The sequence below is a fragment of the Harmonia axyridis genome, chromosome 5, assembly GCF_914767665.1.
Source record: "Harmonia axyridis chromosome 5, icHarAxyr1.1, whole genome shotgun sequence".
Classification (NCBI taxonomy): domain Eukaryota; kingdom Metazoa; phylum Arthropoda; class Insecta; order Coleoptera; family Coccinellidae; genus Harmonia; species Harmonia axyridis.
The window spans coordinates 40,310,564-40,325,201 of record NC_059505.1 but is presented as its reverse complement, the minus strand read 5'-3'; the positions used below and the strand labels follow the sequence as shown (position 1 = coordinate 40,325,201).

The 14,638-nt window shown below is 34.7% G+C and overlaps 1 protein-coding gene across 21 annotated transcripts in view; it reads right to left on the bottom strand.

Moving 5' to 3' along the window:
- LOC123681037 (serine/threonine-protein kinase tousled-like 2) overlaps positions 1-14,638 on the bottom strand; it is a 113,498-nt gene that overhangs the window by 19,251 nt on the left and 79,609 nt on the right. For 18 of the 21 annotated variants that reach the window (XM_045619209.1, XM_045619212.1, XM_045619221.1 and 15 more), the window contains 2 exons: positions 7,214-7,304; positions 813-1,051 (listed from right to left, as the gene is read on the bottom strand). In XM_045619209.1, the coding sequence (XP_045475165.1) occupies positions 813-1,051; positions 7,214-7,304 (330 nt within the window). Of the gene's footprint in view, positions 1-812; positions 1,052-7,213; positions 7,305-7,402; positions 7,706-9,339; positions 9,533-14,638 lie in introns of those variants that run through there. The other 3 variants (XM_045619215.1, XM_045619226.1, XM_045619222.1) reach the window with 3 other exon arrangements.

The following is a 14,638-nucleotide window of genomic DNA, read 5'->3' as shown; positions in this document are numbered from 1 at the left end:
GAATAATTTGACATAACATGTAAATTTTGATGTTGAATAAACTTTACTATTACTACTATTAATATTGGTCCGCACTTCTTCAAAAACGATGATGGCCAGAACGTTACAATCAATGGTGATCGGTATAGAGCCATGATTACTAACTTTTTCATTCCTGAATTGAACAACCATGATGTCCAGGAGCTGTGGTTCCAACAAGACGGCGCAACATGTCACACAGCTCGTGCCACAATCGATTTATTGGAAGACACGTTTGGTGACCGCCTAATTTCACGTTTTGGACCTGTGAATTGGCCTCCAAGATCTTGTGATTTAACACCGCTAGACTACTTTCTGTGGGGCTATGTAAAGTCATTGGTCTATGCGGATAAGCCACAAACCCTTGACTATTTGGAAGACAACATTCGCCGTGTTATTGCCGATATACGGCCACGAATGTTGGAGAAGTCATCGAAAATTGGACATCCAGATTGGACTACATCCGAGCCAGCCGTGGCGGTCATATGCCAGAAATCATATTTAAAATGTAATGCCACAAGATTATCTTGCGGATAAATAAAATTCATGTCAATCGAATAATCCATCGTTATTTTATTGCAATTTAAAGTTCTATAGCTCTAAAAAAAACACCCTTTATATTATGAAATGAAACACCCTGTATCTCGGACAAGACAGGCGACAAGATTCTTTAGTTGACAATTTTCCAATTACTTGTGATACTATTTGTATAGATATATCTCTTAGTTGTTTTATGTTTGGTTTATTACTTTATACTAGACTTCTTAGTGAAATCCTTTGTTGTTTTTACTCACCATTAGATGGTAGGGTTGCTGAGGTGATGGACTTTTCGCCCCACCATGCCTGATGGGACTGTTACCAGAATGTTTAAAGTATTCGTTGATCTTCTTTTCCGAATTGGCGTTTCTGACACCTTTACCGACTGGCCCACCGCCAGAATCTTCTACTTTTCTCTTTCTCTTTCTTTCGCTTGGCGTCCTTGGCAACTTCTCCGGAGTATTTGGGTCCACCTCTTTATCACTGTGAGACGAACCTATAAAAAAAATAATCATCGTCAACGTCATCGACCATTTTGACAATTATTTCATATAGCAAGAAGAGGGAATATGAATATTTTTGGGAATTTTTATATATCATGCTTGCATCATACTTTTTTTTAATGGAATACAATTAGTATAGATCTATGGGAGATTATTTCCCAATATAAGGGGCCTGTAGCGATCCTGGTACACCTGAGGATTCGAAAAATCATCGCTTGGAGAATCGGTCTTAGTTGAAAAAGCCCTTCTTATTTTGGAACAGATTTGGTATTATTTGCTTGAATATTGAATGGATTTCTGAAGATAGGAGTGATTTTTTTGTCGACATTGGCCAAAGATAGTGATGTAGTGGTGATTCTTCTTCAAGAAACCCGCATGGCAAGTCAAGAACAACTACGTAAAAAAGGATTTTTAGCAGGTTATGTGTTGATAGATTGGGTATTGAGTTCTGTTTATGGTAGTATGGCTTGTTATGTTGCAAAATCATTATTAAGTGGTGTTGAATTGGTTCCGAAAGGTGAAGTTGACGGAGTATTTTTCATTACTTGCAAATTTTGTAATATTTTCGTCATTAATATGTACAAACCATCTGATACTCTTTGGCCTACAAATTTCGATATGGATCTTTCATTCTTTCTTATCCTTCAATTTATTGTGGTGATTTCAATTGTCATCATTCAATATGGTGTATAATGGAAACTATAACATTTTGTTACTCCTTTCTAGTTCTTTTCTTTTCTGTTTTCAGATTTAATTATGATACATGCATCGTCAACTTCTGGTGAAAAGGAAGGATGAAGAAGAAGTCTTTCAATATAAATATGTCAGCTCATTTTGTGAACAATCACTACACCTATACTGGGAGACAACATTTTTGCTGAGGTTTTCATCTCTCCTCTTGTACGAATACTCTGTACCACTCCAAAGATTGATCATAATTTCTCAATTTCAACAGCAATATAAAATCAAATTGGGACACAATTCAAGATCAAAATGAATCTAACTACTATAAAGACATGGTGTTTTTTCCAAATCTCTATTCACTCACAGGTACGAAAGATATTGACATTACATTCCCTCATAGGGGTCACTACAACATTCGAAAAGGTAAGGAACCTTTGCTTCAATTAAACAGAAGAAGTATGACAGAAAATGGCTAGCCAGGTACACTGCATGATATAAATTTAAAAAAAAGTCCGAGAGAACAAGTTTAACGGGTTCTTACCCAGACGGAATGTCATTATTTCAACTGTAAATTCGCTTTATCGACAATATTATTGTAACTAGGGTCCCTCATTATCGTGATATTTTCCACGAGATTTACTTAACCGATTACTAATTCTCATAGAACGAAAAAATTGCTGGTTGCAAAACGAAAATTGAAACAGAGAAAATTCTAGAGAAGCTTTTGTATCATTTTTCGCCATTTTTTGTTAGATCGTTGAATTCCTAACCTAACAATGTGAATTTAATTGAATACTCACAAACCTACCTGAATCAATGTTCACACTAAGCGAATTTAAAAAATGTAGAGTCATTACTTTTAATTCAGTGTAGTGAATTCAATATCGATTTATTTTATCGTTAGTATTTTTCCTGGCAACGATATCCAAACTTTTAAACGTTCGTAATTGTCAAAACAATTAATATATCTTTACTTTTACGAGATTCACAAGTAGATTTAATCGATTTGCTGGATTTAAAAGTTCCGATATCTATATTATCTTATGACAAAGAAAAGCTTTCGATTTTACTTGCTCAGTGTTTCCTAGAATTATTACAGTAAAAAAACTATTCAGGACAAACATGCACATTGCTCAAGGAAAACTGAATTGAAGTTGAATATAACACAAAAATTTCATGCAAAAATGTTCCAGAAATACGGAGCTGACTATCTATTGTTTGATAAAGATGTCAGCACGGGTTTCTGATTATATTTTGCCTGTGTGCATCAAGACGATTTTTATATTCAACCAAAACATCTCAAATATTCACAGGTAATTCAATAATAAGTTATTAATAACAAGACATCTAAATTTCATAATCAAATAATGATATAAGTAGAACTAAGCAACCAACGAACATATACATACAAAAAACTGACAATCCAAAAGATCTCCAAATTTCTTACGATTGACCACACATAAAAAACATTCAAAGATATACTGAAGCTGAATTAAATTCGTTTCTTGTTTATTATATGGTTTACTCATGTATTCAACCTAAGACTTTACCAATCTTTAGACAATATTATATTGTTATCATTATTACTTTGTTTCAGAATAAACGGAGCTGAGCATTTAGGGTATAAAGGTATCAGCACGGGATTCTGAGTATGTTTTACCTGTGTGCATCAAGACATATCATACATTCAACAAAAACATCTCAAATATTCACAGGTTAACTTATTCAATAATAAATTATTGATAACTATACAGCAAAATTTCATAACGAATAAAATTAATTAAGGGCAGTACCTAAGTTATATGAGAAGTGAACAGATTTGAGTAGAACCAAGAAACCAACAAACCAAAAAACATAAGTATACAAATAACTCACAATCTAAAAGATCTCCAAATTCTAATTGACCAAGGATTGATGAACTACAAAAACTTGCACACAAAGAAAACATTCAAAGATATATAAACATTCAAACATAGATATACTGAAGTTACTGAACATTCAAATATAGATATACTGAAGTTGAATTAAATTCGTTTCTTATATGGTTTACTTAGGTATTCAACCTGAGACTTCACCAAGATTCAGACAATATTATATTGTAATTATTATTTTGTTTCAGAATAAACGGAGCTGAGCATTCAGGGTATAAAGGTATCAGCACGGGATTCTGAGTATGTTTTACCTGTGTGCATCAAGACATTTTTCATTTTCAACCAAAACATCTCAAATATTCACAGGCTAAAATTTGTATTTCTTTTAAAGGTTCTTAACCCTGTTGACTACATATGAATTCTTTTTGGAATCGAATACATAAAAAGTTATTCAGATTGAATAGAGTATGAACAAAAAAAAAGGTTTATATGTAAAATTATTTTGCAAGAAAAAAATGCACCAGTATTTCATCGTAGTCTTTCTACTTTATCTATCTATGACCTAAATATTACATCTTGAATGTAATGTGCAAATAATAAAATCGAAATAAGTGTACAACACATGAAAGATTATCGCTACAGATGTCACCTTGTCGAAAGTTTTTCCGGGAAAAAACGATATCGCAGCCAACCGTAATCACAATTTGGCGAAATTATAAATGGGAAATTTTTCAATTATAACATAACGTGCAAATCTTCGTGAAAATTTTTTATTTTTTCGTATTTACTATCTCAGAAACTATTCGCCAGATGTTCATGAAACTTTAAGGGTACGTGAAGGATATCGTAAAAACAAATAATACAAAAATTTAGCTTCATAGCTGTTTTACATTGAGAAAAAGAGGTAAAGTTTCGAAGATAAGCAGCGTCGGACGAGTACAACATCTGGATGGATGACCGCTTGTGATGTAAACATCTGAAGGTTTTTTTCAGACTAGTGATTTTCAATTCGCAAGCACCTATCAAACGACACCCCACAAGCCTATCTTCACCATTTTAATTTTTATTTTTTTCAACCGACCAGTACTGGTTAAATTGAAAGAGGGCCACATCCGACCAATCAAGTTACGGAAACCGATCGCACAAAACCTCTACGGCCCCCCCGAAGAACGGATATCCATCCGCGAGAGAGAGAGAAAGAGGGACCCCATTACCTCCATAGTTAACAAATCTAAAACGATGCGACGTTGCCGGCGCGACCCCTGACACGTCCAGATGAGATCCGCCCGGACGGACGTCCTTGGCCCAAACGACTGAGAGAAAAACACCGGCAGAAATCGACCCGATGACTTCACACATTACGCACGAACTTTACGCGATCCGGCAACGTCGCGCGATTGTCTTAGGTCAGCGGCGGTCGCCATGCAACGTGGTCTCGTTTCGCGAAACCTACTCGCGTCAAATTTACACTCCGCGAAATGTCAATGAAAAGCTTGATATACATATAAAAAAAAACGAAAAAAAGTTAATTTTTTAACCCGTATATTCGTTGGATTTTACTTTTCATGGAATTTGGCGTGAAACTTCAGCAAACAATTGCGCGAAGTTTTTTCTATGACAACATAGAATGAAGTGATCCTTTCAGAAAAATTATCTTCAGGAAATGAAAAGATTACATGAAAATGATAAAATGATTTATTGAAACGTTCGACTTTTCCCCTTTTCTGCCATTATACAGGCTGTTCCTGAGTTGAAGGCCCAAACGAAAATGACAGATTTCAGAATCATTAAAAAAAAAAAAGTCCGCAAACATGAGCCCGAAAATGCTTTGTTTTCGAGGTACAAACGTTCAAGTTGTTTCTCATAGTACATTCCTTTCACAAGATATTTAACTTAAATTCTGAATAGATATTTCAAATTGAAGTTTTCATCATGTGATATGCTAATTTTGAAAGCAAATCTACAGGGTGATATTTTTTCTGGAACAGTGCCCGCATCTCTCCTCCACAACTTGTTTTTGATGGACCACTAGTAGTTTAAAAAAATATATAAAGAAACTTCGGTCCAGCACTACACTTTTTGCTTTCTTGTATTTTTGTCTTATCTGCTACCAATTTCGAGAATGAAAATCAAACAATTCTCTAGTAATCCTCAGGAAAATTCAAATTATCATAAAAATCCAGTTAGTAAGCTGTGATGAATGAATTAATTATAAGTTTTGTTACTAATTTACCCAATCTGTAGCGAAGATTAATGAAAATTCGATCAACTGGGTAAATAACAAAAAATTGAGACTACAAGACTACCCTGTATCTCGAAAAAAAAGCGATTGCGGGCACAAGTTTATAGGATTCCCTTCTTCTTAAAATTATCCAAGAAATCTGCAATTTTCCTTTGTACCTTCAATCTAGAAACCCCCTGTATATGGTCATTGAATTATGGAAGAATATAAAAATAACTTGTCACCCAACATAATTTCAGACTATCGTACACAATGTGATTTAAAGTCCAAGTCATAACTTTATGAAGTGATAGTTTTAGTTAAAATATGAAGTATTTTCAAGTAACATTTTTTTCTATCTAAGCGTATGAATTTTGGAGGATACTGTACTCGGAGGATTTTCAATATTTTCGAGTTTTTGTTGAGTTCCTACAACGCCCCAATGGCGTAGTTTTTGGGTATTTCGTGTATTTAGTCGCCCGTAACCTCTACGCCAATGGGGATAGGTACCATGTATTTAGAGACATTTATTGTTTTTCAAGACTTTCCTTCACAAAAATCGTGCAGTATCCTTCAAAAATCAAAGGCTCATCATCCCAATTATAAAATAAATTAAAAGAAAAATCGAATTGAATAGCCTTTATTTCCGAAGAACTTCAAGAGAGAAAAAAAATTACTTGAAAGAATTTCTTATTTTAACTATAACTTCAACAAATTATGACTTAGACTTTCGAATCACCCTGTATATTATTGCGCCTAGCTAATCTTTCGACTTCCTCCGATAATAATCGAAAAAACTCTCAACCAATCAGTCCAAAACTCTAAAGTATTCTGTGCTTTAAGGGAAGGGAGTTATCTAAACAGAAAACGTCATTTATTTATTCTGTGTAAAACCTGCCTAGCTGAATTTTCAGACAGTTCACTTTATGTCGCGCTTTAAATACTCATAAAATTTCAATGACAACTGACAGATAGATTCGAAGATATCGAAATTTTACAAAGACAAAAGATATTTTTGAATTCCCCAATTCGTTTCGCCATTTTGCAACTGATTTCCAAATTTCAGTTCGATCGTAGATATACTCACATCTATTACCGCTTAAATAAATGTCATACGAGTATAACTTCTGAACCATCGAACCGATTTCGCCAAAAAACGAACTCCAACGAGATATTCGGACCTCGAACCTACCCTGAAAATTTCAAGTCTCTAGCACCAACCGTTCGAGACTTATCGCGTAAACGACGACCGGACAGAATAGAATTTGACCTCTGAACGGCTCTGGACCCAAAAACACAGACTTTTGGTCAAGGCGACTCCCTTTGGCGAGCTAGCAAAAAAGCTAGAAAAGCTAGAAAATAAAGAATTTTGACCTCACCTGTACTCATATTGGAGTCCTGGCTATGAACGGGTTGGGTTGTGCTGACAATAGACTGTGGTGCCATCTGTATCTGTGATCCAGCTGACATCTGTAACAGAAAAAAAAAGGTTAGGTTAGATACGAAAAACGTGGCGTAAGCCGACGGAACAAAATTAGATAGAGATCGACTACTAGGATCATACGTACAATTCCTCGGCAAACATAAATACGTAGTCGAAAAAAACGAGACTAGGAGCTTTATCGAAGGAAAAAGATATCTTTCACCTAGAGCCGACGTTTTCTGCACGGACAGTAGCGCCGTGCGACGTAGCCGGATTTACGACGATCTCGGGGACTGTACTCTACACACACCGCGAACGACACCGCGGCTTCAAAAGCAGAAAGAAATCTTCTGTACGGCACCGCGGACGTACGTACGTACGTAAAACAACATAACAGCCACGTAACGCAGAGACCGAAAACGAACGTCCCGTCGAGACATTATCACAACAACTGGGCGTTCGGTAAATATTATGAATGCGAAATCTCGAACGCTCCGAGACAGGGACATGAAATGTGCCTTGGCTACGCCGACTATATCGAAATTAAAAACGGTCGATAATGTAGAGTCGAACTTACGTTACTCGGGCGGCCACTCGATGATCATGATGATGATGATGACAAAACTTGGCGGATGTGTACGGGGGACACAAGGTTTCTGGATGGACACACCACAACACAACAGCTGATTTCTCGCTCGTCTGCTGCACCGGTCTTGGAATGCAGAACACGACGGACAAAAGGCGAAAATTGCAGCAGATACGCCCGTATCCATCCGCTGATGGTCCTTCACGTCGGATAGATACGTTTTAATAACCCGAGGAGAGGACGTCGTTGCACCGAGCTTTCGTTTTTGGGCAAAGTCGACCCGGCCGACGTCCGTTAACATGATGTTTCTCATGATTTGAACGTTTGGGATCGTTCGACGAATAATTTTCAACCCCTCTTTCCCCTACCAGTTCAAGAATCGATTAAAATCGGATCTGTTCTTTCCTCTTTCTGTGTTTTTCTCGGAAACTGATCGTATGACACCTCATACAACTATTATCGAAAATTTAACAAAATGTTTTATTATTGCTTCCCTTCTCGAAGAATAGTTCGTAGTCAACTGCTGCAACCTTCAATTTCTTTGTTATTTAGTTTTATTCTATTTATTTTGCATTCGTCCTTCCAATTTAACTTTTACGCTTTATGAATTACAATTTGAACAGGTGTTGTACATCTTTTGAAGGTATAGGGACCATTCCTAATAATTTATAAATAAATATTGAATATAATGAAAGCATTGACTTGAAGTCAGCTGCTTTTGAACGCATGTTTGTTCATGCGCCAATTTGCAACATTGGAGTACCACACATAACTGCATCAAAATGCAAATTGTCATTTCAATCGATTCTGTAGTTCTGAAATCATCAGGAAACAAAATTTTGCCATATTTACGGGACCCCTTCTCTAATTTTGCCCATTAACAAAATCAATACCAGTATCCGAGATTCAAACCTACCCTGCAAATTTCAAATTTCTTGGTCCTTCTGTTCGAATGTTATCATTTGAGACCATTACTGGCTCAAAAATCGAAAAAAAAAGATATTGCTCCAAAAATATGTTTCAATCAGTGAGAGCACCAGCAATATATTCTAACTTCTAGGCCATTAAAGTGTGTTGAAGGAGGTTGTAATGCAAATACAGGGTGTCCCAGAGCAACAGCTTGCTTTGACAACAATGGTGATCATTTTGAATGTCTAAAGTGAATTGGTTTCTGATTCAACCTCCTAGATGTCTCAATTAAAATAACATTTATTCTTAGTATTCTCGAAGAAGGTGGTCTAAGCCCTACCTTTTGGAATTTGAATATTGTTTACAAATTTGCGAAAACGTCACTGGCGTTCAAGTTGGGGTGTTCTATGGTGAAGCAACCTTTTCATCTACACTACTGAGAATGTTTAAAAGATACACGAACTGATAAAATCAAGTAAAACCAAGATTACCACCACCCAAAGTTGAAATAATCAAGGAAGCTTTGATAAAGTATCTAAATGAAATTGAAAATATTCATTAATCTGACTCTATGAACTAATACTCACTTTACAAGTTGTGCGTAATCGCTTCACTCTATAATATTTCGAAATTTGCATAGCCATCTTAAAAGACACAACACTTTTCTCATATTATTTAGAGGTTATTTTAGGTTAAGTATATCCTTTCTTCTTATCATAAATTCCCTGAATGGTCACTAAGGTTCAATAACTCCGATATTTTTCAAAATGGCGATCGAGCATAGACTGTAAAGAAAGAGAAGATTTTCAACATAATCATAGAAAATTATGGACATCAAATAATATTTCGATCGTATGATTCTTAATGGAAAATCAACTTTTATTGAAAGAATTGATAAAACAACAACCTCTATATTGGCTACTTATATGGTGAAAGTGAAAACTGATAAGCACAAATAAAAATTCAGAGACGTAAACGAAATTTTCTACAAAAAATATCCAGGGATGGAAAGTAATAGCTGATCAAAAATGCACAGGCATGATTTCAAGAATAAATAATAATAAGTTAGAGAGAAATAAAGAGTCAATAGAAATATATCAAATATTCACAGGTAATTCAATCTTACTTTGACGTAAATTAGTAAAATTTCTATAAACCGACAGAAAACTATAAACATCTCCAAATATTCCATGCGTCATTCGAAAATGAAGCACCATTCGGAATTTTTTCATAATCAATGCCACAATCTAGAGTACGAACAATAAATTCCCTAATAGCTAATTGAAATGTTAATTCTACGATCAGAATGATCTGTACAGTTAAAGTAAAACAGTTTTACTCTACGCGTATAATCTGATATTGGGTTATACAACTTTTTCACGATAGAAAAGAATGCAACTAAGAGATATTCGAGTAATACAGCTTTCTCCATTATTTATAACTGTGAATAGAATAATATCTGGTGGATTCACTTCAAACAGTTACTTTACTCTGTTATTTCAAACGATAAATGTTGTTATTCCATAAGTTGTTAAAGATACTATGCGGTCATTTCGTAATAATTCACTACTGAGAAAAAAAATTTGAACCGACAACAATATCAAAATAAATTGTCTTGTCAGCAAAGTCGATAAGTCTAGTGTTATTTTTGTTATCGTTCTAGCAACTAATGAAAAAATCATTAAGCCTCGATTTTGTTGAACTGCTATTGGATAGACAGCGTTACCAACGTACAAAATCGTTCAAGGGGAAAATTTTGCCTGAAGGAAATAATGCTGTGTAATAAAGAAATAAAGCTAAGCATTTCTCAGAAATAGAAGTGAAGTAACCGACTATACATCCCTTCAAATGTTCTCATAAGCATATTTGAAACCGATTGTTACCTGTTATTTGCTATTTTCGAAGATGTAGATGTTTGTTTGTACAAAAATTTTTACTGGTGTTCGACCAGTGACAAGTCTAGTTGTTAATTCTTCAACTACCTCATAAAAATCAACAAAATACATAAACTCCCAATATTGATAGCGATTAAAATTAAATTCAATTTGTATCTACATTTTATCGAGTATCTAACGTCAGTCTTATTCAGGTTTTAAATAACTAAATTTTATTATGAAAAAATATCCTACGCAGGGTGAATTTTCGAATTCATTAAATTTAACTATAGATTCTCATTTTGACATTCTTCCAGATTTTACAATATGTGCCTTCCCCTGTATATAGGAGAGAGATCCATCAAAAGAATTTGTTATACACTGTGTCCGTAAAGATGGAACAAATTCATTTTTAGCTAAACAGACCATTTCAAGAAATAATCCTGAAACACGTCGATTTTTTATTTTAATTTACCGTATTTCAAAATAATAATATGGGTGGACAAAAATACAATAGTTTTGTGTGTGCTCATAAAGTAACGCGTAACATTCTTTATCAGTTGAATCAACAATATTATCAAAAATACTTATTGTCTAGCGGCAATTGGTTTGAATGTAACACCCTGTAGTTTGTTACATTCATTACATGTTTTTAAATTGATAAGAAATAATTTCTTTCATATTCTGCCTGCTAGACCACTAAGCTAATTTTTTTTAATCTAAAAATGTAACAAACTACAGGATGTTACATTCAAACCAATTGCAGCTAGACAATAAGCATTTTTGATAATATTGTTAATTTAACTAATGAAGAATATTACGCGTTACTTCATGAGCAAATACAAAACTCTTGTATTTTTGTCCACCCTGTACCAATTGGAATCAACATGTGATATATTTTTCGAATCAGCTCAGCTAGAGTAATCGGAAAATTGAGACAAAATGGGGGTGTTCCATTTAAAAAAATGACGGTGACGTCATTACTCGAAAGTAATTCACCCTGTATATTAGATTATTATTTTATAATACGGTAAATTAAAATCAAGAATCGACGTGTTTCAGGATTATTTCTTAAAATGGTCTGTTTAGCTAAAAATGAATTTGTTCCATACTTTACGGACACAGTGTATATTCAATAAACAAGGGAAATTAGAATTACCTTTTTTATTCAACTTTTTTAGCCGTAACTAATTGAAAGTTGAACATCATTAAAACAAGTTTTATAATTTCCATGTTCTTACTACTAAAAGTATGGTGTTAACAATTTGAGAATAACATTGTATAACAGCGAAGTTTCGGACTTATTTCAAGTTCATTAGTCACCGAAGATTCTACAAATGATACAGACTGTTCACGAGGATTCAGGTACAAAAGAGGTGATAAGAAAACTGAAAAAGGTTATAAAATGTGGTGAAGATGGAGAACACATTTTTTGACCGTTATACAAAATGTCTAAAATTTGAACACGTTGAATATTTTGAAATAACACAGCTTCGTTTGTTCATTTCTAATTTAAAAACTATTTCTATTTACCAGTTTATAAATTTCGATGGATTCTAAATAGTTAAGTCTCCTTCCTTTTTATTTCACATGTTTTCTATGCAATGTTTTGCAAAGGTGGAGAATCTCTTATTTTTGGTAAAATCCTTTCGATGTTCGTTAAATCTAGTTTTGAATAGACGTCCAGTCACTCCTATGTTTTTCATATAGAAAATTTGAATTTTTTGGTTTCTTTCTATTTTGAGATAGGTTATATTCATTTTATGGTTATTTGTGATATTGTCACCATATTTTTGGTAGTAAAAACATAAAAATTATAAAACTTGTTACAACCTTCAATTAATTCAAATGGATATAAACCCTATCGATAAAACACAAAATAAATAATCTAATAACGACGATAAAACTAAAATTATCGTCTTTTAAACCTCAACTCCAGCAACTCTTGACAGCTCACCTTTGTACCTGCCTTACTTCATTCTCGGAGGGCCCCGAACGAAAAACAAACGTCCAGGTGCAGCAAGAACGATCTCCGCCTCGTACATAACAAAAGCACAAAAAGACGGTAACGTAAAACCTGTACACTATTCAAGCACATACACACACACACACACAACACACAGAGATACTCAACCAGGTCGGGCCATAAGAAAGGTCGAAAACCGAATCTTGCTTTTTCAGAGCCCAAAATCTCGAGATCCAGTTGCCATCGGTAACAGATGAAGAAATTACGGCTCCTACTAAAAAGAACCACGCGCGCACATTTTGAACGATCTACCTGGGTAGTTCCCTCTCTGTGCTTGTTTCCATGCATATTTATAGAACGGAACCTACATCGAACCACCCCGTATAGATTATTCACTTTAAAAGAGGGTTACACACACGATTAGGATCTGTGTACACCGCCGTGACCTTGAGTGTGTTCACTAGAATCTATGGTGGTTCCATTGTTGTCATTATATTCTGTGGGCTCGTATCAAAATTCATATATTAATTGATGGCAGTTTCGAGATTTGATCATATAGACAAGAAGAAGACGAATGACGCTATCAACACGAAATTTTTCAGCAAGCTTTAAATGGTTATTCTATATGTTTAAACACGGCAAAATCTCAACACGATCTACATTTAAGGAAATATTTCTTTTCCATTCCATATTTCTTGAAATCATGTTTTGATGAAGAAGAGGATCTTTTTTGGTCGATTACTAGATTTTTATAACCCAAAAGGTTAAAATTCACGTATCTTCCTCCCCATTATATGTACTAGGGAGTACCACAGGGCTGTCATTTGAGTCCTTTTTGTTTCTTATCTACATAAATGGCATTACTACTTGTTTCAGTTATGCAAAACTCTTCTTAATTGGTGAAGATCTAAAAATTTGTTTGTGGTTCACAGCTCAGCTGAGTTGTTGCATCCAGAATCTGATTTAGAGAGATTGGAGCAATGGTGTAAGCTCAGCAGAGTGTTCCTTGACATCAGCAAGAGTAGACAGAAGTCGATATTTTGGAAAATCCACTCGTTTCAAAGAACTTCTAGAGTTCTAATGTTCAATATCTGGGATAGCTTCAAGAAGGTTACTTCCTCGCTTCTACAAGTCTGTTGTACAAAGCATTTTTTGCATTGGCTAGCGATGGTGAGGTATTGTCATCAGGTGATTCGGAGTTTCTTCCCCTTCTCTACAGATTCAGCACTCGTCGTTTTCTTCTAGACTCATTCTCGTGAGGTGCTTCCTGAGGCAACAACATCCTGTATGAAATCCAGTAAAGAGTTGTAGCATACTTTTGCTAAGATCTAAAAACTCCCTAGATCTCGCAGTATCAAAGTTCCGAAGAAACTTTTTAGAATAACCCCAACCCAAGAAGAATCTGCCAAGGTGTTTCTCTTTCGGTGTTTTCCTTCTCCTGAAACTCTTTCTTGTAGGTACATTCGCTTTTACCTCGTTCTGGGCCAATGAGGGGAGTTCTTGCTCCTTTTCTGGCAAGTGTGTTGACCTCTTCCTACCTTTAATTCATTGAAAATAATAAGCCAAAAGCAATTCAGAAAAATTCAGTTTCCTTGATTATAAATTTCAATTGAATTCTGGACACTTATCCCCTCAACTCATTGAGATTTATGAGGCGATAAAATATTTTTTCATGTTGATGAGGAAACATTCCAAATGCATGTTTTTTCAACAACGTATTTTTGTTTCAATGCAAATTGCCAAAACCTTGAAAACTTCAACTTCAATGGGGAAGCAAAAACAGAAAAAAACACATTTCGATGACGCTTATTTCGAATAATACCTACATAAAATTACAATAAAGCATCTCTCTTGCAATTGAACATAATACAGTAATCCATAATAAACTCATCTATAGGCAAAAAACAGAACCACACGGAACAATCCCAATCGACAAGAATAGACAAGTGTCAACATCATTTTCTATGCTATTACCCAGTAAAAACAAAATCCTAAAAAAAAACTAACCTAATCGAATAAAATGTCAATAGGAACAACTCACCGTTC